The 26,577-nt window shown below is 35.5% G+C and overlaps 1 protein-coding gene across 2 annotated transcripts; it reads right to left on the bottom strand.

Moving 5' to 3' along the window:
• Nucleotides 1-718: 718 nt before the first annotated feature.
• Nucleotides 719-22,080, bottom strand: LOC113051825 (tetraspanin-5-like). Of its 2 annotated transcripts, XR_003276949.1 has the most exons (11): nucleotides 21,703-22,080; nucleotides 12,875-12,925; nucleotides 12,531-12,677; nucleotides 11,169-11,339; nucleotides 9,345-9,470; nucleotides 7,521-7,568; nucleotides 6,329-6,445; nucleotides 6,188-6,249; nucleotides 4,709-4,795; nucleotides 3,169-3,211; nucleotides 719-2,403 (listed from the first exon to the last, which is right to left on the bottom strand). XR_003276949.1 is itself a non-coding variant. In XM_026215950.1 (10 exons), the coding sequence occupies exons 1-9, from the start codon at nucleotides 21,784-21,786 to the stop codon at nucleotides 3,199-3,201; spliced, it is 819 nt and encodes a 272-aa protein (XP_026071735.1). In that variant the 5' UTR covers nucleotides 21,787-22,080; the 3' UTR covers nucleotides 719-2,403; nucleotides 3,169-3,198. The 2 variants fall into 2 exon arrangements, 1 of the variants encoding a protein (XP_026071735.1); XM_026215950.1 differs by lacking the exon at nucleotides 4,709-4,795.
• Between the last annotated feature and the right edge of the window lie 4,497 nt (nucleotides 22,081-26,577).

The raw sequence follows: 26,577 nt of genomic DNA, 5'->3' as shown, positions 1-26,577 counted from the left end.
AGACGAAATTGACAAATTTGTCAGTTATAACAAAAAAAGGATAATTAAGTCAAAATTATGTCAGTTACAACTATAAGATAAAAAGTCTAAATTATGAAATCAAAAATCGTAAGTCAGGATTATTGTCAAAATAACTAATCGAAATGAGTCATAATTATGACAAAAAAATTTTGCCGTAACTTTTACTATTAAAATCATAATTTTGAAACTCGTGATTTAAACTTTTTTTTTTTTTCAATAATGATTTATCAAACCATGATGTTTTTTTATGTCTAAAATGAGCATGCATAAATATACCTTGCATGTTTATATATTGATTATATTAAATTGTCCTTTAATTTAAGTGGAAATCAACAGCAGTCTTTACTGTTACACAGGAACGATTGTTGCTTATGATATTCTGAATTAATATAGTCTTTTTTTTCAGACTTTTAAAGGATACATGGTAAAATAAAACAGAAAGCTTGATTAATCATAAAACCAGATAAATCATTTATTGAAAATGTTTGTTCTTATTGCTGGAGCATCAAATAAATGTATGACACACAGCCTAAATAACAGCCTACATTAATATCCTCACAGCTCCAGTGAGAGGAAAGCTCAGCTTCAGACTCTTGAACATTTTTCCCTTTCTTTTGTTAGCATGAACACATTTGAAATGCATTGCAATTATAAAAACCACATCGGAGTGTCTTTAAAAGATCAAAGGAGACATAAACCATGTTAAAAGCAGTTTTAGTGATGCACAATTACACGAGTGCTACAGTACATACAGTAGTGTGTTACACTGTCACAACTGCGTTTGCATTGTAAAGATGATCAAATATCACTTGGATATTTATAACAACCTGCAACAAGCAAACTTCTGATTAGTCCGTACGTTACAGAAAAACACAATCACGGTGCATTTTTCTCTTTTATCAGAAATTGCTTGTGAAAGATAAACATCTGAATAAGCAATTTTCTGGCATCTCTTAATTTGTTAGTGCAAGAACACCATTTTACAAAAACTAAATAAAAAGTATGAATGACTTCCTGACTGTTTTAGTGTATATAATCTGCAAGATTTGCATCAAACGTTTATACTTAAGAGTGAAATGTAATATGCAACTTAAGTGCAAACGTGATCCAGTGTTAACAGAATAATTCATAAAAACATTGCACAGAGGCTGCGCTACAAATAATCCCCCGCCACTGAAGAAATGTGTCTATTTTTATCAGTCATTGTTTTCATTTCCCAGATTATTAAATAGGCCTAGATGTATTTCATATAATCTTTGAGTGGTAAATATTCTAATATCTAATAATTGACCTTGTAAAACCTGAAATATGAAATAATAGAAACCTTAAGAAAAAAATAAAAAAAGTACAGTATCATATGTGAAAAATCAGGTTTTTATGACTCCTATAATATGATATAGTGAGGATGTGGAGCTCTGGGAGGGAAAAAAAAACATTCAATGCAGATCCTGATATTTATATTACATAAAATGCATTTATCTCCCAATAATATGTCTTAGTAAGATGATATTTAAAGTTTGATTAGTTTTATGATCAAAGCTCTGTAGGTTTTATTGTGGGAGTAAAATATATAATGCAATGCAATAATATGATGATCAAATGTGAGTCAAATATGATCCATCAGGCTTTATTTGTTCATCTCTTAAACATGATTTTTCTAAAATATGGATAATTTAAGCAAACCTAAGTTTCCTCAAAGAGATGGCCACTGGAAAAAAAAAATACTATTGAAGTCAATGGCTACCGTCAACTATCAATCTTCAAAATACCTTCTTTTTGAAGAAGAAAGAAGTTCATCGAGGTTTACTCACGACAGGGTGAGTAAATTATGACAGGAATTTCATTTTTGGGTGAACTGTAACTAGCTAATACATATGACCTCTTGTTATTATCATTATTATTATCATGGTGTCTTTTGACCAATAATTATCTTGTTAGTTACTAATGCATTCGAGTTTAATTTAGTGTGTAGCTTAATAAAATAAAATCATTATGCCAAAATAAACTCATTTGTTGTTATTAATACGTTTATGTGATTTAGTATTAGTGCACAGTGCATTGTGGGAATTTTTAGTAACTTGACTGTGTCCTGACTACTGAACTAAACGCACCCGATTCATGTTACATAAAAACATTTCATATATGTCTTTGCCTAGTATTTACATTTTCCTAAAGTGACAGATTATTTTGAATTATGCTTTTTGAAATGCTTCTGCAGCGGTGGATTTTTTTTTTTTTTTTTTTTGTTTAACGCAACTCTGTGGACACAGACATTTTTTCACATTACACAATAAGTGTTTTAAAAAAGTAGCACTATTTACAGATGGTAAAAGGTGACGGTGCACATGCACACAGGATCCAGCGCACCGTTCTGGCACAGGCCTGTTTACAAAGAGAAAGAAACACAGTTTGGACCAATCAGATCTTTCTAGTTCGGTTGGTATTACAGGAAATGTTTAAATGTACTTATCCTCAGACCATCCAAGATGTAGATGAGTTTGTTTCTTCATCAGAACAGATTTGGAGAGATGGAGCATTGCATCACTTGCTCACCAATGGATGCTCTGCAGTGAATGGGTGCCGTCAGAATGAGAGTCCAAACAACGGATAAAAACCTCACAATAATCCACAAGTGATCCACACCACTCCAGTCCATCTAACATATTTCTTTAGAGCTGTTTTTGCTTGATCTGTGCATATTTCTCTCCTGATTCAGAGTTTTTCACTGGAATAAGCTGTATTATGCATTAAAGAAGACTTCTATTTTAGCGGGAATCAACAGTTTGAAGATAAAAATGCAGTTATGGATTTGTTTTTTATAATTACACAGCTTTTCATAAGATGTTAATTGATGGAAGGAGTGGTGTGGATTATTGTGATGTCTTTATCAGCTGTTTGGGCTCTCATTCTGACGGCACCCATTCACTGCAGCGCATCCATTGCTGAGCAAGTGATGCAATGCTACATTTCTCTATCTTGAATGGTCTGAGGGTGAGTGAGTTTTCAATTCTGGGTGAACTGCTCCTTTAAGAATATTAAAGTCAGTGGGAAATCAATATTATATCAGAATTTTACTTCCGTTATATTCACCTTCGTTTCATGCTGACTTAAAGGATTGTGTGTTAAGTGTATACATGTGTGAAGTACCTGTGAGTGTCTGAACGACTAGCTGCCATCTCATGTGAACAAACTGCAAAGACAAAGATAGAAAAAGAAGACATGGGTCATGAACAGAAGTCTAGAGCCAACGGTGCAAGGCCTCATTAAGAGTTGGCTTCACTCCATTGACTTTTCTAATAAAAACCAAAGTAGAGCTTTTATTTTTTTCTGCCAACTTAATAAATGGGGCCTTGCATTAGAGAAATCAGAACTACAGTCTACAGTGTGACCGACTGATTTCAGCTAGAGAGAGCACGACTGATGAGGGATGCACAAGGCCAGCTGGGGGATCAGGGTTATGATGAGCACACGGTCCGAGGAGCTAAACGGGGCTAGAAGTGGGAGAGAGGAGCGGGGTTAAGATGACGATGAGCGTGGAGTGAGACACATTCACATTCACTGCAGTAGATCTCTGTGAGACTGGAACCATGAGGATGTGTGTTAGAATGAGACTCTATGAAAGACGCTTACAAAAAGGCCATGCAATCCTTATTAAATTATTTACTTAAAAATTTTTTTTTAATTTAAAATAAAACTGAAATAAAATTCAAATACAGAAAAAGTTGATTTTTTCATTTAGTTGCTAAGACATCATTTTATCATTTTTATTCAGTTTAACCTGCACTAAAATAAAAACTGAAATAAAAAATAATGATGCAGAAAACTAATACAAATGGCAAAAAAACACACACTTAAATTACTAGAACTTAAATGAAAACAGTAAATATATAAAAAAAATGTATAATTAAAAATACTAATAAAAACTAATAGCATCTGAATTATATATTCAAACAACACTGGCTCCAAGAAGGAAAATAGTTCTTGTATTTGCACATAATTTAATACAGAAAACAATTTAACAATCTAAGCGATAGCTGAATTAAAAAAAACTTTAGTATTTGATGTCATATATGTAGATGATTAGTATAATAAAAATAATGCAGAATCTTAAATATTTATATTTATGAACTTAATGTTTCTTTGTTTTTTCTTTTATTTTACATAATGCACTTTAAACATATTTCAAAGTAATTATTAACTGACATAAAAAAAAAAAAATGTTCAGCTAAGGTCAGCTAACTGCATTTATTACATATTTAAACTATAATACATTTTCATTTAATTGCAATTAACATGCACCGAAGTGTCTGAAAACGTCACATTCAGTTTGCACTTATGCATATTATTTTAAAAGGATGTTAATTCTGTAGGTATTTTAAACTTGGTACCAATTTATTTTAAGGTGTCCTTGTTACACGTTACATGTACGTACTATTATAATAACAATTAATTATGCATAATTACATGCAAGTAACCCTAAACCCTAATCCTAACCCTAACTCTACAGTAAGATGGTTAAACGTGTGAAAGTGTAACTGGTTTGTTGTTAGTGATTGATGAATGATTACTGTGACGGCAGGACAAACACTGGCTTCCCTCAGTGGAGGAGGAACAGAGCGCTGATGATCTAGATTAGGAGAACACAGAGAGCACACACACAACACAAGCCGGCATGTTTCACACCCACCAGGCCAACCTCCCTCAGGAGTACACCGAGCCTTTCTTGCTGGAGTGGGACGGGGGGCGGCGGGCGACGAAAGAGGGGGGCGGCACCCTGATGAAGGCATGGGGGAGGAGAAGTGAGGTTGTGAGGTGAGTTGGCATGAATATGACAGAGAGGACGGAGGAGAGTGTGTGTGTGTGTGTGTGTGTGTCGCGAGGAGTTCAGATAGGAGAAAAATCACAAGAACTCTGCTAGTTTGCTGAAAAGCCTAATATTAGGAATCCGATGATGCCACGTTCTAAAAATATCAATTTAAAAATTCCATCACCTCCTTTTTTTTTTTTTTCTCAAATCAGATACATTTCAAATTATATGTGTGTCACCTAAAGGAATAGTGAATGGGTGCCGTCAGAATGAGTCAGTTCACATCACAGTTATCCACACAACTCCAGGCCATCAGTTCATAAATGAATCTGGTGAAGTGAAAAGTAGTTTGTTTGTAAGAAACAAATCCATCATTAAGACTAAAATATGAGTCCATAATCCATAATAATGCTTCCTCCAGTGAAAGAGTCCAACCCCGGTTGTCCTCTCACATATATTTGTTTTAGAAATGTTCAATTGTACATAATGCTTGATCTGTGCAGATTTCTGTGGACTTCTTCACCGGAGAAAGCAGTATTATGGATATAAGACTTGTATGAAGCAAATAACATCTTAATGATAGATTTGATTCTTCTAACACACAGTTTTTCACTTTATAAGATGTTAACTGATGTACTGGATTGCTTGTGGATTATTGTGGTGTTTTTATCAGTTATTTGGACTCTCATTCTGACGGCACCCATCCACAGGATCCACTGGTTAGCAAGTGATGCAATGCTACATTTCTCCAAATCTGTTCTGATGAAGAAACTAATTTATCTATATTTTGGATGACCTGATGGTGAATACATTTTAAGCAAATTTGCATTTTTTTTGGGTGAACTGTTCCTTTAATGCATTTATGAAGATACATTTTTTTTTTTAAGTTTCAGTTTTAAAATAACATTTTTAGATACTCCTTGCTGACTTCACTGACATTTAATGTTAAATACTCAATCGTTCATCAGAATTTATATATAAAGAGTTTTTGAGGCATTTCTTCTGCTGATGCACAAAATGCACATTATATTTTATAAGAAAGTTACGTGGTAGAGCAAACACAGTTTTTTCACAGTTTTCAGCTGAGAGAGCTTCGATCAAACATCATCTTCGTCTGATTCTTGTTTTGTCCACATGGTGGCACTTCTCGAAGCAAAAACAGCAAACTCGGAAAAGTTGTTTAACTCCAGTAACACGCTGCTTCATTAACAGTTTAAAAGCAGTGAGCCATTAAAGTGCATCATGAGTACAATGGAAGATGCACATGCATCAAGCACTGGGGTGAAAGAGAAAAGCTCAAGCAAAAGTAGAGCAGGGACAGAGACAACGTGTCGTGAGTTTGCATGTGTGTGTTCTTACCAGCTGGCTCTCACAGCTTCAATATCACTGATTAAATTCTGTGCAAGGCATATTCCAAATATCTGGAAAAAAAGAGAAAGAGGCATGAAGTCGAAGCAGAAGATGCGGTCAGCGAATGCAGATGAAGGCGATGGTTCTCACCTGCAGCAGAGCGATGCCGATGAAGATCCCAGCCACTACGGTCAGGTTGTCCTGTAGCCATCTCTCAAACTGCGGCACACAGCCTTTGACATGAATGTATGTCTTCTGCTCTGCGTCCTAATGATGAACACGTGGGATCAGGATCAATGCTTTGTCCTCTTTTTACAAATGCATAGTATAAGTCTAAAATTTGAACACTTCTCATATCATCTTACAGACCTTCTATCTAAAGGATTATGCTTATGACTGTTTACCCACACACACACACACACACACATACATATAAACACACACAAATATATATATATATATGTGATATGTAAAAATTGATAGCCTGAATGCACTGTGAGTCGCTTTGGATAAAAGCGTCTGCTAAATGCATTAATTTAATTTAATTATTTAATTAACTATATATATATATAGTCATTGTAAAAAATGCTTAGTGTGTGTGTGTGTATAATGAAAATATTGTATTCTTTTTAAAAAAAATTTTTATTAAGATTTAGAATGTAAATATTATACATTTTTAAATTGGACCTGACAATGAAGAAAAACACATTGACAATACTGTTTATAAAGCATCTCAGGATGAAGTGTCTCTATATAAAGCCAATAGTCCTGTTTGTTTGATTTCATTATCATTTTGAAAACAGCAAATAATAGAAAATATTAATAATAATGACTATACAATGAGAATAAATGTGTGACCAAACATTTTTTTTTTACTGGTACTGTATATAATAAATGTACAAATATCTCAGTGTTAAAGTTAAACGAGTTGCTTATATGATCCAGAGATGCTCAATGAAGTTGAATGAGCACTTAAGATAAAAAGAAAAATTCATTTTCAGATGTGAATTTTGATGAAATACTGCAAGTTAATGAGAAAAAAAATTATACAGCATGTCATAATTTTTCTTCTGCAGCAAAAAAAAAATATGCAAACTTTTATATGCGTGCATATTTATGCAAATACTGTACTAAGTAAAGTATTTTGAATTGCTTTATGATTGTGTATGAAATTAATAGCAGCGTCTTTCTTTTATATTTGAGCCAAAGCGGCCTTTACTTTAAGAGTTGAGCGGTTGAAATATTGGCTCTCAGAAGCAATCAGAGCTGAAGTGGGGAAACACTGCCTTCATTCTGCATCAAATTGAGTGTGAAAAGTCACAATACTGCGAGCAAGACTCACCGATTTTGCCCGAACATCATATCCACACTGTGTGTTGATAACATCTTCCTGCAAAACAGTCAAAGTCACTGATGTTTAATTAATGGAAGAAAATGGTAACATTTCAACTTAAAGGAAGTGTGCTGACCGTCAGAATAACTCAGTGTGGGTGGAGTGTATCTGGAAATAGCAAACTCTGAGGAAGTTAGTTGTTCATTTTTCATAAGTCTTCCTCCTTACAAACTAATAACAGCATGTGCCTTTCATACGTTGAATCTTCATTCATTCATGATCGACCAATATAGATTTTTTTTATTACCGATACCAATTATTTGCATGTTTATGTCCCCGATAACCGATATGTAGATTTATGTTATGCTAAATTAAGTTTACTAACTACAGTAAATCAAGCACGCCATTGTTGTTGTCTCACCTACCCCAATTCTTAAAACACATACAAAATGGCAGCGTTTATCGGTTAATCCGATATCCGATTATGGTAAAATGCTTAAATATCGGGGGAAATATCGGTAAATCGTTATATCGGTCGATCTCTAATTTTCATGACTTCTAAATAGTCGAGTCTGAAATTTAGTTCTGAAAATCTAACCAGTGGTTCCAGAGATTTATAAACTCTTTATTTACTCCTTAAAAGTATTTAAACAGTTATAAACTTAAATAACTCTTTATTTAGTTCTGCTTTTCTAATTCTAACTAACAGTGAAAGCGTGACATTACTGTCAGCTTTTCCTCTCACAGTGAAATGATGAGTCGCTGCATTCACAGAAGAGCTCATAATCGAATCTTTTAATGTCTATGGTGTTTATTTGTTATGAGTTAATAGCTCTTAATATGCTATCACTTCTTTCCTCATTGCTGTAGATGTTGTGCTTCCAGTGCTTGTTTATTGTCTGTGAAACGTTATTTTTACTCTGCTCACGTAGACCAAATCCTGTTTAATAGTTCCCTTTTGTTGCACTCTTTGTCATGGATTGTTTGCACTTTCCCCTCTCGTGCTTTTAGTCTCTCTTAAATCATGAAGCATGACAAATCATTGTGCTTAGAAGAAAAATAAAGGTTATTAGTGGAGCAAGATGATGAGTACTGTATCTGTGTGGCAACATTTTCAAACAAAGTCTCAGTTGCATCACATCACATTGACATTCGTTGCTTTCAGCTAAAATACTCTGGAGTCCTCGATCCGTAATATTGCTTTCTCCAGTGAAAAAGTCGCCTCTTCTGAATAAGGAGGGTAATATGCACAGATCAAAAAACAGTCCAAACCAGTTCTAAAAACCGGTCTATAAATTAAAACATTGTAAAGTGAAATACTCAGTTTGTAGGGAAAAAAAAGAGCTAATTTGAAGCCATTTTAACTTTAAACCATCGCTTCTGGCCAAAATATGAGTTCATAATCCATAATAATGCTTCCGTCAATGAAAAAGTCCATCCCATGTTGTTCTCTCACTTCAAAGTCTACCCACATACTTGTTTACCACTGTGCATATTTCTCTCCTGATTCAGACGAGACAACTTTTTCATTGGAAAAAGCATTAAAAACAAAGGTTTGAAGGTAAACACATCTTAAAGGTGGATTGGTTTCTTGGAGTGGTGTGGATTACTGTGATGTTTGTATCAGCTGTTTGGACACTCATTTTGACGGCACCCATTCACTCCAGAGCGTCCATTGGTGAGCTGGTGATACAATGCTACATCTCCAAATATAATGAAGAAATAAACTAAACCCAATCTTGGATATCCTGAGGGTGAGTAATTTTTTTTGCAAATGCAGACACACAGTTTCTACACACTTCCAGTCCGATGCCATACAAATGAATCTCTTACCGCTGGGTCTTTGGTGCAACAGGAGAAGGGCACGCCACATTTTTCTCGGCTGGGGTTACTGTCCGTGCAGTTGAAGTAAACGTTGAGGTTCCAGTCATCTGCTCCAAACGCCCCACAGCATTCCCACTGCAAAAACACAAATATTGTGCATGCAATTACATTTCTTGAGTTTTGGAATGCACTTTCATCATAAAATTGAGATAGGATTCCAATAATTTGGATTATTGGACACATCTCCTATAGCAAGTAGGGAGAAAGCATTGAATGCATTAGACTGTATCAGTTTAATATACATCAATGTCACAGATGTGGCATAAATAACATGACAGCATCTGCCTAATTCTGATCAAATTAAATCTGAGGAAAGGCATCTGCTAAAAAAAAGAGATCAGCAGTAGTGAGCATAAAGCTGGAAACACGCACAGTAAAGCTGCAGTTGAAGTGCGGTGTTGAACTTTAGTAGGGTTTTGCACAGGAAACAATGTCTTCTGTATGCAAAGTGCAAACTTCTACTCATGTCATCCACAGGAAACTAAGAGTTTCCAGATTCCTTATTTGCTGTCTATTAATAGTTTGTAAGGTTATACTTAACAAACTTAGTTAAACTTGACTTTAGCTATAAGGTGGATTAAGGGATCTCAAACATGATTAAGCAGAATAAGGCATTAATATGTGCTTTATAACAGCTAATATGCTAGTCATATGCATGCTAATAAGCACCTAGTAAACAGTGAGGATTGTTACTTAAAATAAAGTGTTAACAACATTTTAATGGGTTAATTTATATTGATAAGAAATATAGAATATGATGAATAAATGAAAAAAAAATTGAATAAAAAAATGCAAGTGACTGGCATCATACCTTTTTCCACAAGAAATGCTTTTGAATATTAAAAAAATTACATGTGAAATAAACCACAAGAATATTGACTAAAATAACGAGCAATGATACGTTTGCACTTTGGACCTTGCAACATTCAAATCCAAAACATTTAAATGTTTTTTTTTGATTATATGTTATTAAAAGGCATGCCAAATCTACGGTAACTGACATTACTTAATATTATATTTTCTGCTATAGTTATGATAAATAATTGTAGGTACTTCGCAACACTGTAGAAGCTCTCGCAGAAATTAATTGAAACTTGGGGCAAAATGCCATCAAAATTAATAAAATTCAATATATGAGGGCAAAAACTGCCCTGTGTGAGCTCTTGTTTTTTATATTTACAACCTATGAAAATTTAAAGCAATATCACACATTAAATTGTTAATATTAGGTGAGTTTAGTAATAGTGTTAACAATATTGTCTGTTTTTGCTTTATATTTCATATATCTCTTTATCTTTACATTTATGCATTTAGCAGACGCCTTTATCCAAAGCGAGTGCATTTAGGCTGTACATTATTTTATTAACCAGTATGTTCTCCCTGGGAATCAAACCCACAACCTTTTGTGCTGTTAACGCAATGCGCCATCACTGAGCCGCAGGAAAATTCAAAATATTATATAAAACATTAATATCCTATCATTATGCAACTATGATTGCAGTGCAAATGCATTCATGCCAACTCAGAGCTGCATTAAAGCATCTGTACATCTTACTATTCAAGGAAATGAAGAAACGTGATCTGAGTGTGTACTGACAGTGAATAGAGTCATCAAGTCATGCTTTTGATATGGTAACTTCTTCAGTAATGATATGTAATGCAGATAAACTGATATTTAGCTTTTTTTCCTCCTGTGTACACTCTATTTTCTCTTTTGTCTTGTTTACAACTTTCCTGATTTTCTCTTTCTAGTGTATTTTCCCTGCATCTTACATATTCCTGAGTGAAGTCGATGAGGTTCTGCAAGTCAATGTCATCTCTGTAGGCTCGTATGTTGTTGTTGATGAAAAAGTTGAGCTGATCTTTAATCCAGTCTTTAAAGACAAAGGCCAGGATACCGGTAGTCAGCTCCAGGAAGAAGATTATCCCCAGAAACACAGAGAACTGGGAGAGGAGAGAGACACATACACTTTACTACAGATATTAACACTCATTTTCCCTCTATACCTCACCTATTTCTTTTCTGTTGTGAATAATGAAATAAAATGCCATAATAATAATAATAAAAAGTAATTGCTTAAATACAAAAATGTCAATTAGACTGTAATAGTGCAAATTTAGTAAATTAATTTTTCTATTATTGTTACCAAAATACATTGGCACCAGTTTATTTTTTTGCAATCGGAATTAAAACAATTATACAAACATACAGTGTTTAATTGCTTTATTACAGAAATGTCACTTAGTAACCCTCTTTATTAAATACATACTTATTGTATAGTGTAAATTTATTTGTTAAATTATTTTAACAAATGCATTAATACTAGTTTGGTTAATAAATACATACAAAATGGTAAAAACATTTTTTTTTTAATTGCTTTAATATATATAAAAATTTAAAGAAAACTAAAAAAAAAATATGAATAAAAAAATGCAATAAAAAAGACCTCAGATTAGTGTATGTTAGTGATTTTACAATAATTTGCATTAAAAGGTGTTGCATTTAAAAGTGACAAATAAAATATCAAATATATATATTCTACACTCAGAAATAAGATACAAAAGTTGTCACTGGGGCAGTACCTTTTCAAAAGGCACATCTTTGTACCTAAAGAGTCCATATTGGCACGTTAAAGGTACATATTAGTACCTAAAGTGTATAAAAGTGTACATTTTGAAAAGGTATTGTGGTAGCATTTTATTTTACAGTCCTGTTCCTCATTCACATACTATGTACTTATTATAGTAATTATGTATTAACTAAGTACTAACTCTGAACCTACCCCTAAACCTAACCCTACCCCATGTAGTTACCTTGTGTTACCAGAACTTTCTTAGATAAATACACTGTAAGTACACCATAAGTACATGTTAGTACACGTACTGTCAAATAAAGTGCAATCGGTATGGTCCTTGTGACAGCTTTTGTACCTTTTTTCTGAGAGTGTATCTGTGTCTAAACTCTGTTTATACTATTTGAGCAATCTGTGCATTGCACTTTCTGGTAGATATTTGTCTCGCATCTATTAATAATTGCACAAACACCAATGCATGTACATGTAAAAAAAAAAAGCACCTAACTAATCTGTTTTCTAGGAGGCTACACCTAATATGAATCAAAAGTTGAAAACATACAAATTTGAGCAGTAAGGTGTTTTCCCTCAGGGCCCCGATACAGCCAGCGAAACCCAGGATGAACATCACCCCTCCAACTACCACGAACAACCACACTGGATCAAATCCACCCATATCCGTGATGGACGAGATGTTAGACAGAACGCCCTGAAGAACACACGTAGATACAAATATTGGCAAATATTTCATTCTAAACAGAAACAGTGTAGTTTCAGTATGGCACAGAAATTGATTAAGCATACACAGACAAACAATATATCACAATAAGTATATGTGTATATATATATATATATATATATATATATATAGTATGGATTATGCATTAGACCAGGTTTTTTTCTCACCTTCTCACTCCAAGCCCATAATCCGATTCCAAGGAAAGCCATCCCGAGCAACTATAAAACAAGACAGATATAGCATTAATTCATTCAGACGTGATGACCATTTTTAGGAAAGCAAAGAAGATTAAGAAGTTTTTAAAGGTTGTAAAAGTCTAAAACACATTTTTAGATGTTACAGTATGCATGCATTGCACATGGTTGAAAACGTTGTCAGATACACTTATGCCTGATAATTAATTAATTAAATCAATTTTAAATTACTCATAATAATTCAGTATGAAAGGGAACGTCTACTAAAAAGATGAAAATGAGGTCCTCCTTCACCCAGAAAACACAAGTGAAGAAGAATGTTGATAAACAAACAGCTTCAGTTACCATTGACTTTCACTGTGTGGATACAAATATAATGGAAGTCGATGGGTACCAGAACTGTGTGCTTACCAAATTCATTCAAAATATCTTCGTGTCCAACAGAAGAAAGCAAAAATGACATGAGAGTGAGTCAATGATGAGAGAACTTTCATTTTTGGGTGAACTCCACTTCTAAGTGCTTATTTAACACACAAATGTAGGAAATTATAAATATAAAGGCCAGGCCAACCAAGTACTTATGTAATATTACCCTCTGAAATGGAAATGTAAAAACAAATTGTTGTCCATTATTATGAAAAGACTTTTAAGCATGTGACCAAAAGCATGAATCTTATTGTATGACCAGTGTTTTTCGTAGTGCAATGGAAAATAAATTAAACACCCCTTCTGTAGAAATTCTGTGTGAGTGACGAATGTTTACTCAAATTTTAATGTTCTTCTGCACAAGCCATAACTCTCAGTGGATGTAGACGGTGTTTTGGTCTCGGTTTTTCTTCAATGTGTCGGTAAATAGCAATGCAACTCTTATCTGCTTATATGCAGCTCTTACCCAGATTACTATTCTCCAAAGTACACAGTAATGTTTCAAAACAACTTTCCCAGTGAGCCAATGCTGAACATTAGAGACAAAGAGTCACCGAGCATTTTATCAGATTCCCTCAGTCTGGTCAAACATTAGGTCATGACTAATAAGCACTGACTGTGAAGCGTGCCGACCTCCATATCTCACTCTTTAGGTCTTGTTTTTAACTTCAACAGCTTCTAATGTTTCACTCTCCGACACAGTTTCTGCAATCTGCTCTTAAATGGTGGAATCCGAGCAGACATCTGGTTCTTCCCATGAGACGTAGATAAGAACTGGAAAAGTTTGTACCTTATTCCTTCATAAACTCTGTTTATTTTGTTCATTTTTAAATACATAAATGCTGTGTTCACATAAACTGTAATGCTTACAAAAAAAAGGGTCAGATTTGACATTTGTTCCTCTAGACACAACTATACCAGTGGCAGATTTTGTATTGCTGAAATGGGAATTAATTTAAAGGAATAGCCCAAAATGACACTGAAGGCCAAATTAAAGGAATAGTTCACTCCAAAATGTAAACTTGCTTAAGATTTACTCTCCCTCAGGCCATCCAAGATGTAAATGTGTTTACTTCTTCATCAAAACAGATTTGTAGAAATGTAGCATTGCATCACTTTGTCACCAATGGATGCTCTGAAGTGAATGGGTGCCGTCCGAATGAGTCAAAACAGCTGATAAAAACACCACAATAATCCACAAGCACTACAGTCATTAGTTAACATCTTGTAAAGTGCAAAGTTGCTTGTAAGAAACAAATCCATCAAGACATTTTTAACTTCAAACCAAAATATGAGTTTATAAAAGTATAATTTCCTCTAGTGAAAAAGTGCATCCTCTGATGTCGTCTCACTTCAAAATCCATCCATATATTCGTTTAGAGCTGTTCTGGACTGTTTTCTATTGTAAATGGTGTTTGATCTGTTCATATTTCTCTCCTGATTCAGACGAGATGACTGAAGAAAGTGATATTATGGATAGAGGACTTGTATTTTTGCTGGAAGCAACAGTTTGAATGTAAAAAAAAAAAAAAAGTCTTAATGATGGATTTGTTTCTTATAAACATGCATCTTTTCACTTCGCAAGACATTAGCTGTGGATTACTTGTGGATTATTGTGATATTTTTATCAGCTGTTTTGACTCTCACTCTGACGGCACCCATTCACTGCAGAGGATCCATGTAATCTAAATTTCTCCAAATATGATGAAGAAACAAACTCCTCTAAATCTTTGATGATCTGATGGTGAACGAATTTTAAACAGTTAAATTTTTTGGTCAACTATTCCTTTAAGAGCAAAATAAAGAAAAAGAGAAGTTCGTGGAAACACACGGACCTGAACGTCAGCCAAGCCATTCTCCAAACTCATTATTGCTTTCAAACATGACATCTGTGTTTCAGTGGGGTCAAGACCTTTAGTCAGATCACCCTGTATTTGAGAAACCTCCAGAGTTTCATTCACTATTCAAGAAAGCATTCACAGCTACATCTCACCATGTCATTTAAGTGTAGAACCCTGTTTGTCCCTCATAACGCTCCATCGTTTCATCATCAGATCTCCCACTGCGCTCAGGACTGTGCCTCACACAAGGGTTGTTGTGTATGAATTATGCAGAACAACAGTACAGTGATTGTGGGTGTGGGGTCTTCCCAAATACAGTAGTTCTTTTATTACAAAATGACCTCAGACTCCGACACTGTACAATCTGTCCTGTATTTAGACTTAACACACTGGAAAATTTACATGTGGGATTTACTTTCACTTCCAACATAAATTTCTAGTAAATTTCACAATTACTAAGAAATGGCAAGCAGCATTTGAATTAGATTAAATTTAGCACTATATATTTTCTTGTGAAACATACTCGAACAATCTTTGTTTTGTTTACAACTTTATTTTTTTAACAGTGATTAATATGATCACACTTTAGTTGAGGGACCAACTCTCACCTAGCATTAATGATGACTTTTGGCTAAACTCCCAATGATTTGCTTATTAATAGTCTGTTAAGGTACAGTAGCTGATAAGTTTAGGTATGGGATAGCATTAAGGGATCTAAAATATGGCAAAGCAGAGTAAGGCATTAATATGTGCTTTATAAGCACTAACAAACAGCTAATATGCAAGTAATATGCATGCTAATAAGCAACTAGTTAATACTGATCCCTAAAGTGTAAACTAAAGTGTTACCATTAATAATAAAAAAATAATACCAGAATACCCTGGTCTTACATATAGTGAAGCTAGTTGACCAGCATAGTATTTCTGTTAAAAGTAGTTAAGAAGCCTGAAGTTTCTCTCTCTCTCTCTTTCCAGAAGGGGTATAGAGTGCAGGAGAGATATGGTTTGGTCTGAACCATTGCCCATCTAGAGATGTGCATCAAAACAGACTGGTGACGGTCTAAAGGCTCTTATCAGCACCATCAGTGGTTCGCCAATCTTTGGTCTATATGTATGTTATAGATATCATTGCATATGTTTAAACACCCACATTTCATCATATCAACCAATGCACAAAACCATGTTCACACAATACTTCTTGTAACAATATGGAAAAGAGATCTCTCACTACTTCTGTTTCATTAAAAAATATAATATTTTGGTCTTTTGTAAATTAAAGGATTTTTAAAATATAAAACGTTTTTTTTTAAAAAAGATTATGTAAGTCATTTTGCTAATAGAGGGAGACCTTCAGTGTGACCCATTAAGGACAATTCAGTTTCTTGGGCTTGATTACAAAAACAGACAGAAGTTGTGTGGCGTACAAAGGCTCCATTCATCCCCATTCAACTTCACACGGCACAATGGAGCGAACCGGAAAACATGCAGATTTTTCAGCATCCCAGGGTGTTGTTTGTGATATTAAGGCTGCACATACACCCATTTCTCGATGTCTCTGTGGAATACATGGATAAATTCATATTCCTTGGCTGTTTGCATGTGCTCATTAACCTTTCTAACTAAAGTAGTCTAAAAGGTATGGCATGAGCATCAGATTCAATCATGAAAAGACACTAAAGAGAATAAGAGAGAGACGCGATTTAAATTTTTCCTTTCTCTTTAGAGTGTTACAAGCTCTTGGTGCATAAAGAAGATTTGTAAAGTTGCAAAGACTAAAGTCTCAAATCCAAAGAGATCTTCTTAATAAAAGACTAAAAACAGCTCATTCTAACACGCCCCCACATGTCTACATCACGATGTGGGATCATTTGCATAACGCCGCCCAAATGTTCACGCAAAGAAAGAAGGCATAACTTTTATTTCTGCTGTTGCAGTGCCGCCATGTCGTGGAGACGCTGTGTGTTTCCTTCTGAAAGTGAAGCTATATATTGTACACACTTAAAAGATATATTTTTGTTTTATATATCCATGAATACATCGATTCGGGGGGTTTGTTTATGGCTTTATCCGAGCACCTTAAGAGGTGTCAGTAATGTCAGCTATACTGTACAAAACTATTGAGCACTGCACTATGAGAAATGTCGTTTTTCATTATGTCATGTTTCAGTAAAATACTTTACGTGTAAGCTGTGTCACGAACCCCCAATGTGAACCCAAATAAAGAATGTGAAAAATACAAAAAGCATTACTTGGGTGAAAAACAAAAAATTATGACCTCAGCATTCACTTATAGTGTAATATGTCATGGCAATTCTTCCTGAAATTAAACAAATTCATTGTTAGAGTGTTTATTTAATAGAGTCTAGTCTAGAATGAAAAGACAACACAATTAATTTTTCCTTTTAAAAAAAGTTATCAGCAATATTTTTAAGGAATAAATGAGTTCAACCAACCTGTAACAATGGATTGTGTTTTATGGGAAATAACAGCCTTTTTTGGCAATAAGTAACATGGATAATAACAAATACTGGTTTCAAAATCACTTTGTTTGAAATTTAAAAGAAACGTCTTATTTTTAAGATATTTGTCTTTACAAACAAGATAATGTTTGTCTTTGTTGAAACATCACACCAAACTCAATTCTCTTTATTAGTAATGCCATTCAGCGATAGAAAATGTGCACTGAAGTTATCCCCACATGTGCGGAGCAATATGAGACAACAGTAAACATACAGTAACTAATGTAGCAAGTGTATGAAGTTCATTGAGTTCTGTACAGTAAATGCTCAATAATAGCAACCGAACATCACAGAGCTCAATAAACTTTACTGCATCATGCTAAATAAAGGGAGGAGTTCGCAGAGATGTCATGGAAGAACCATCTTTGGTTCCCAACATAAGCTTTCAGAGAACAGTTCTTTAAAAAGAATAATCTTTCATTAGCGTGAAAAACATTTCAATAATCTTAAGGACTTTTTTTCTATATTCTGCTATAAAGAAATTTAGTGCAATGGAATTTTTTTGTGGACGTTAAAGATTCTTCATGGAACCGACGATGCCAAAAAAAAAAAAAAAAAGAACCTTTATTTTTAAAAGTCTAGGAATGTTGGAGTTGTATAATCAATTCAAACAATTCTCAATTCTTTCACTTCGGAGAAATCAAGGAAGTACCTCCGCAACAACATTTAGTCACTGGACACCATCATTATTTACCACTTGATTATAGATATCACAAATATGTTGGACATATTTGTTTAGTTCAAAAAAGGCCAAATAGCAATTCTGGATGCTCCAAAAGATCCTCAAAAGAATGCAACACTAAAATTTTGAGATGCAACCTATCGATTGGCCAGAGATCGGAATCGGACGATTTTTCTAATCCGGGCCGATCAATCTCACTTCCTTCTGATTTCAAGCCAATCTGTTTTCTTTCCAGCGGCAAAGGCAATAACGTCAGCTGCACATTCTCGCTCTCTTCTCTCCGACGACCCCTTCTCTTTCGGCAGGTTTCACGCTTGCACCAAAAGTGCGCGCACCACCACACAAGCTACGCTCAGTCTCAAACACCTTCTGAGCCACAAATACGCTAAAACATTCAAATACATACAAAACTATGTCAATTTGTCCGTCTTGGCGAGTACACAGTTAAACACAGTCAGTTTTGGGGTGTTAAATAGTTGAGAAAGTGAACAGTATATTAGGGCCATGGATAAACTCTTAAAGGGACCACTGTCCAATATTCCTGCTGCTGTCTGTCATGTTAATCAAAGTCATCACATCAAAAATAACTTTCAAATTTGGGAATACTCAAAGCTTTGAAGTGCTGGGAAAATTTGTGTGAAGCATTTAAAAACACACTAAAACATTAGACCCTTTCTGCCACAAGTTGTTCCTATAGTTTTACTGTGTTAAATCAATGGTGAACGGTGGAGGAGATTTGTTTTGTGTTTATTGAACAAAGTTTTTCCTGGTTTCCACATCAGTGGCGTTTGTTCTGATATCTGTATCTTTAACAGAATTCTGTGCTGAATTTGAATGCTTCCACAAGAATGAACAGAGATGCTTTCTTCACTGTATTTCCCAGCGCTGTGTATATCAGTGTTGTGTGATCGAGGTCAGCCCGCAGCTGTGGCTCGAGCAGATAATATTGATGATAGATTGTGCTGTCTAGCCCAAACTAATTGCGCGGATTCGTTCCGCTTTCGGTTCATTTATCCAGTTTAGCTCTTGTACATCGGTCATGATGAGAACACAAGGCTGTTCATTCAGTTTCTGAGAACAACCTTTCAATGGCTGAATGCGCATTGCGATGATGTCACGGGACGCATCTAAACCCAAATTCTGCTAAAAATTTTAAATTTGGTGATCGCAAAATCGCTAAATCCTGGAGGAGACTGACTTTCAGCTCTTTCCTGAATACTAGACGTGCTGGTACTCTGTAATGCGACACATCACGGTAATGAATATACACAAAATGAAAGCACATTCACTCTCTGACAGCAGAGGGCGCTAAACTGCAGAAAATGCAGTCCTTACCCTGAAAACCCCATAAATGAAGCAGCTGCACTACTTTCTTAAACTTATGTAAATATATTTAAATAGCCATTCAGATTTGTGTATTCACTATGATATTCTTCACAGTGCTAAATACTTAAATATTTAGACTTAATCGGCTATTTATTTTCAAACTTTTTTTTTTACATTTTAATCTGGACTACAACATGTCCTAGATATTGTTTGAAAGTGTTTTGATTCTTTATTGTTCATTCACACTTTACGTTAAGACTTCATTAGTTAACATAAACTGCCAATTCTTCTGCACATTCATTAATCTTAAGTATTCCAACATTTAATAACAGGTTGTAAAAATCGAAAGTTGCTACTGGGTTATTTAATGAGCTAACATAAACTAAGACTTGTATTTTTTAACAAAGATTAATAACTTCTGTCGAAAATGTAGCTATTGCTCATTGTGAATGTTAATAGTTAACTAATGATGTCTTATTGTAAAGTGATACCTATGTGTCTTTATCATTTGTGCACTTTAATCTGTGTAAAACTTTTAACTTAATATGTTTTTCTGTATTGTTTTACTGTATTGAAGTTATTTTTGTTATAAGAAAAAAAGTTAAACCGTTTTTTTTTAAACTAAATTTAAATACAGTGATAATACAGTGATAAAGCGTGAGCAATTAATTGCAACATGAACATTTGATATCGACATATCCCTACTGAAAACCATCTATGACTTTAATGTTAAGCATTAATTTGGATTTATTTTTTACAATGAAGACTACAGAAATTAAAATTGATAAAAATGTACATTTGATTATTTTAATTTCTGTAGTATTTTTTACCTGAATTAAAACTTACTTAACCTGAAAAAAAGTTTCATAGCTCTCTTTATTCTGTTGCATTTACTTGTGCTGTTGTTTGCAATTTTGTTTTATTGGTTATTTTATTAATGACTTTTTACTTTTGTTTTTTCTTAATGAAAACAAAACTTTGCCTTGAAGAAAAGTACATTTTTGTTTGTATATGCTGTGAAGGTAAATTTGTACGAATGCATGCATGAACCGCTCGTTTTAAAATCTTCCTGGTCTACTGACATCTGTTATGACATCCATGTCGAACATTAAAAAAAGATCATGATAACTTCAGTTAACTCTACAAGTAAATCCACTTCACCAGCCTGAAATCAAAGTAAATACATCTGTATAAAACAAAAACCTGGTCTGTCTTCATTTCAGGCTGCAAGGCAACAAACTGATCATTTTAAAGGTAGGGTGTTTATTTTCTAGACCCTGTATGTTTACTGTTTCAAATGTCTAAATTTAAAGGTGGTGAGTTTGGGGTAGGACTATAAATAATTGTAAAAATAATAATAATAATAATTGTATCGGATTAGGTGTATTAATGCACAAAATTAATTGCAAATCTATTAGTGTCACACTTCACCATGATAAAAAAGTATAGGTACAACAACATCACTCTTTGTCTTTGTACTTGATATTATTTTAGGGACAAATTGTATATTTCAAAACTATAATTAGAAGCAAGGGGGAATATTATTTAAAAGGTTTAGACGCCAAGTTACAGTGTTACTGGCTTCCTGCATTTGTATAGTCACGATGTGATCTCTAGTCAGTCCAGTTACTGTCCTCAATCCGGGACACACACAGATGCATGTGTTCGTCCATACAGTCAGACAGCTCAAAGCATTGCTTCACAGAGAGAAAGCCGATTATCTGAAGTACGCACTTGACTTGTCATGAACATCGGAGATAAATCGCGATGATATGAGTTTATATTAACACAAACACAGGACCGGAGGCTTCTGCATCCCTCTCAACCCGAGTAATCGATCAACTGTGCCGGTCTTGTGCAGAATAAACCGGCTTGTTTCACACAAACGAACAAAGGAGCTGCATCGACTGCGTGCGCACGTTCCACACTCACATTCACGAGCAATGACAGAAAGAAAAACCGACACATTAGAAACAAAGCCACGGTGCTACAAACACACGCTCTTACCCAAAATATGATGTTAAATCCAAATATGAAATATTTGATGCAGCAGCTGACTTCTTGACCCTTGTAATGCATTCCTGACATCATTTGGCTCGTTTTCTCCAGAAGCAAACTACTGGGTCACATGAAACAGCGCGAAGCAGGTTCAGTTTATTATTCCGTTCTTAGGAGGATCGATGTCAAAGTGTCCCAGCAATGTCATTATCCGCATAAAAGAAACATAATGCTGAGCAGCTTCAACAGCGCCTAAATCAAGCACAAGGCTGACTGTCATTTAGAAACTACCCCGCTGACCTTAACCCAGTGTATCAATCTCGTAATAACAGCCGCTTCTTCTCCGTTAGTATTTCACGTCGCTCTTTTTTTCACTTGATATGGCTGCTTTTGATTGACAGCGCTGGTAACCAATCAGCTATCGCGCCTCAATCCCCCTCCATTAGGATTCTCACAGGCACGCGCATAAGTAGTTTTCGCTAAACTGCGCGCGCGCTCAATTTATTGGCTGTCGTTTGTTGCACGGTTTTGGTCTGTAAAAAAGTGAATTTTTAGAACGATCGCTTTTTTTGTAAAATTCATTTTAAAAAAGTGAAATAACAGCCGGAGAAACGAAGAATAAATATGCTTTTCATAATAATGTAAACATAAATTAGGTTATACCTATTCCATCATATAATATGCGGGCCTATATAACAATAAAATAATTCCTATGGAATAAAGGCCACTCACACTTTACAGGGAAATTTTACAGAACAGATTGTATCGGTTTCATTTTCCCAAAGCATCAGCTGTTTCCAGGAAAGACACTGATTTTTTTTTTTCAAGCTGAACACCATGGTCTCAAATTCAAAACTGACATCCATATGGCCTATACAGCTTTTATTTGTTATTAATAATTACATAACTCAGTCATTTCGTGAAACAACATGCTGTAGATGAACATTGAAAGTAACACTTCCTTCTTTTTCTTGCTCTATTATGACATCCTGTGGCTAAATGTACTGTAGCCTACATTACATTTCTAAATATATAAAGTTCCAGGAAACCCCCAGACATTTTAGCATGACTTCAAGATAGTGATTCACACCAGGAATCCTAAAAAAATATTCCTGAACTGAACATTTTGTGAAGATAAATGAATACCCCCTGGTTCTTGTGCATCTACTTCCCGAGCGACAGTAAACTTCTGCAAAGTCCAAACAGCTGATAAAAACATCACAATAATCCACAAGTAACAAGGCGATTGTTGTTATCCTCTCACATCAGAATCCACCAAGACAATCCAGACAAGATTATTATTTATTTTTTACTGGAGAAAGCAATATTAATATAATATGAAAACAGCTTCAAGGTCAACATCGGTCACAACTGCGTATTAGAAACTAATACTCACAACTGTCATTCACAAGTATAAAAAGTGCAAAGAAGACTGAATGCACCTTTGTAAAACATTTTCTCCTTCCATAGTGTCTCTGAATAGTCATGGATGATTTCTTTCAAACAGGTTCCTCTGAAGAGGCAGAAAAGAAAGGACATAATTATTTTATTCTATTATATACAATGAATATATAATATAGTAATTATTAGCTAAATCAGTGCTGCTAACCATAGACGAGTATTGAGGAAGAGAAGCTGCTTTGAAAGTGTATGCCACAAGCTATCCGAAGTAGTTAAACTATTGTCAAGCCAATGACTTTAAACTTTCAACAGGTACATTTATATTAAATACAATAAACACAGCCTTACACTACGTAACTGAATGGACAAAATAATAGGCCTAAAGGGACGTTAGGTGAATCGTTTTTAAATGAACCAACAGCATGACACATCAGAATGAATCGGACTTTCGAAGGAAAGCCCCATTTGTACCGACTGGAAAGAATCAGAAATTTCCAGTCTACATTTGAGGACCGTTAAGAATCATGTGATTTACCAGAAATAATCGGACTCTCCGTTTAAAAGTAAAACTTTTAATTTGAAATAATTGCAAAGTGCACTTTGTAAAATTAAGAAAAATGTAAGTCATGAAATTAGGTCTCTCTTTTATTTCAAACATCAATATTCTATTATCTGCAAGTAGAGTTTTTACGTAAATATATGTATACTTTTAACCTTTGAAGTGCATTCAAAACCATTACATGCACCTCTTTCTCACGAGGAGGGCGACCAGGCCTCATTGTGCTCAAGGTTGTCCTGAACTTCGTGCTTCTCCACAGTGGTGCAAAAAAATATTCTGTGGGTTTATGGTGGCAAAATGCTCTAAAAAAGGGTTTGTAACCCTTTGCAGCATCATTTGTTCAACAAGAACACACATTTTAATGAGACATTTTTAAGAGCTGCTTGTGTTTTGTCTTTTTCTCTGACTCTGTATGTTGAGTCAAACCCTGTTTGTACCTGTATGAAATTTCACGCCATTACAAAAAAAAAAAAAAAGCACAGACTGATTACATTTAGCTTTTTAAGACTCTGTGGCATGTTTTTGACTTTGTTTAACCCAGGGATGTGGAAAAATCTTAGAGAATTGGAGTTTCCAATGGAGAAAGACAGCTGGAAGAAAAGAGGAGAGGCCTTTAAAAGAAAACATGTTAGTGAGTAAACAATGACGGATGAATTCCAGATGTTTTGACGCTAGTAAAATGCGACACAATTAGCTCAGATACACAGAAATGCACTGCACAAGTCTGCTGGATATTTCATTGTTTTCCTTCGAGGTGATTTGTAGAATTGGAGTACCAAACATGAACAAAGGGACAGCCTCAATCTCCAATCTTGTCATTCAAGGTCCTAGAGATTGTTTAGGGTCAAAGGTCATCTTTTAAGTAAACTCTCACTTCAGAGGAACTGGGCTTGGAAGGAGTTGTGCCCCATCACTCAATGAACATGTCAGAGAGAGGTGATGGAGAAGTTTTAGCCTCAAACTGAGGACCATTTGATTTCCAAAATTCCTTCTTTTGCAGGTTACTTATTATGGATTAATGGGAAAGCTGCATCTCATTTATCTATTTATGTCATTCTTAAATTGTGAATCCTATAAAAAAAAACACCTAATGATCCTGTCTTGAAGATATTTCATCACTCACCTGTCTGACCACACCAAACCCATCACCTCCTTAACCTGGACTCCGAACTCCAGCCACACACAGAATCAGAATCAGAATCAGAATGAGCTTTATTGCCAGGTATGTTTACACATACGAGGAATTTGTTTTCGTGACAGAAGCTCCGCAGTACAACAGAATGACAGTGACAGAACATAAAACACATAATAAAAGAATAAAAAATACAAATATGTAGACAGTGAATGACAATATACAAATGACAATTGTAGGCAGGTATATTACAAAGTGAAGTTATGTATGTACATATATATTGTGTGCAAAATTTAAGTGTATACTAAGTATGTGTGTTAGATAAATAAAGTGTGTGTGTATATAAATATAAAGTGTAGTGTGTTCGCCATTATTGTCAGCTGTTCATAAGATGGATTGCCTGAGGGAAGAAACTGTTCCTGTGTCTGGTCGTTCTAGTGCTCAGTGCTCTGTAGCGTCGACCAGATGGCAACAGTTTAAAGAGGGAGTGTGCTGGATGTGAGGGGTCCAGAGTGATTTTGACAGCCCTTTTTCTCACTCTGCATAAGTACAGTTCTTGAATAGATGGGAGAGTTGAACCGATGATTCGCTCAGCAGTCCGGACTACTCTCTGTAGTCTTCTGAGGTCAGATTTAGAAGCTGAGCTGAACCAGACAGTTACTGAAGGGCAGAGGATGGATTCAATGATGGTGGAGTAGAACTGTTTCAGCAGCTCCTGTGGCAGGTTAAACTTCCTCAGCTGGCGGAGAAAGTACAACCTCTGCTGGGCCTTTTTTACGATGGAGTCAATGTGAATGTCCCACTTCAGGTCCTGAGAGATGGTGGTTCCCAAGAACCTGAATGACTCCACTGCAGTCACAGGGCTGTTCATGATGGTGAGTGAGGGGAGTGCAGGGGGGTTTCTCCTGAAGTCCACGATCATCTCCACTGTTTTGAGCGTGTTAAGCTCCAGGTTGTTGAGAGTGCACCAGACAGCCAGCTCTTTAACCTCCTGTCTGTAAGCAGACTCGTCACCGTCCTGAATGAGGCCGATGAGTGTGGTGTCATCTGCAAACTTCAGGAGCTTGACAGAGGGGTCCTTAGATGTGCAATCATTAGTGTACAGGGAGAAGAGCAGAGGGGAGAGAACGCAGCCCTGGGGAGCTCCGGTGCTGATTGTACGGGTGCTGGATGTGTATTTTCCCAACCTCACTAGCTGCTGCCTGTCTGTCAGGAAGCTGTTGATCCACTGACAGACGGAGGTGGGCACGGAGAGCTGATTTAGTTTGGGCAGGAGGAGGTTTGGGATGATCGTGTTGAAGGCCGAGCTGAAGTCCACAAACAGGATCCTCACATAAGTCCCCGGTCTGTCTAGGTGTTGCAGAACATAATGCAGTCCAATGTTTACTGCATCGTCCACAGACCTGTTTGCTCTGTAGGCAAACTGAAGAGGATCCAGCAAGTGTCCAGTGATGTCCTTCAGGTGGGCCAGCACCAGTTTTTCAAATGACTTCATGACTACAGACGTTAGAGCCACAGGCCTGTAGTCATTTAGTCCTGTAATTTTGGGTTTCTTAGGGATGGGGATGATGGTGGAACGTTTGAGGCATGAAGGGACTTCGCACAGCTCCAGCGATCTGTTGAAGATCTGTGTGAAGATGGGGGCCAGCTGGTCAGCACAGGATTTCAGACAGGCTGGTGTAACACAATCTGGGCCTGGTGCTTTTTTCCTTTTCTGCTTCCGGAAGACCTGGCGCACCGCATCCTCGCTGATCTGAATTGCAGGTGTGGGGGAGAGGGGGGATGCAGGAGG

The sequence above is a fragment of the Carassius auratus genome, chromosome 32 (assembly GCF_003368295.1).
Source record: "Carassius auratus strain Wakin chromosome 32, ASM336829v1, whole genome shotgun sequence".
In the NCBI taxonomy this organism is placed as follows: Eukaryota; Metazoa; Chordata; class Actinopteri; order Cypriniformes; family Cyprinidae; genus Carassius; species Carassius auratus.
Note: the sequence above shows the minus strand (reverse complement) of the source record. Positions and strands in the feature narration are given on the sequence as shown.

Coding starts and splice junctions, on each gene's coding strand:
- LOC113051825 (XM_026215950.1), bottom strand. CDS start 21,786: ATGATGTCAGGAATGCATTACAAGGGTCAAGAAGTCAGCTGCTGCATC. Junction 12,926..21,702: donor GATTTAACATCATATTTTGG/GTAAGAGCGTGT, acceptor CTTGTTTTATAG/TTGCTCGGGATGGCTTTCCT. Junction 7,569..9,344: donor GTTGCACCAAAGACCCAGCG/GTAAGAGATTCA, acceptor ACTGTTTTGCAG/GAAGATGTTATCAACACACA.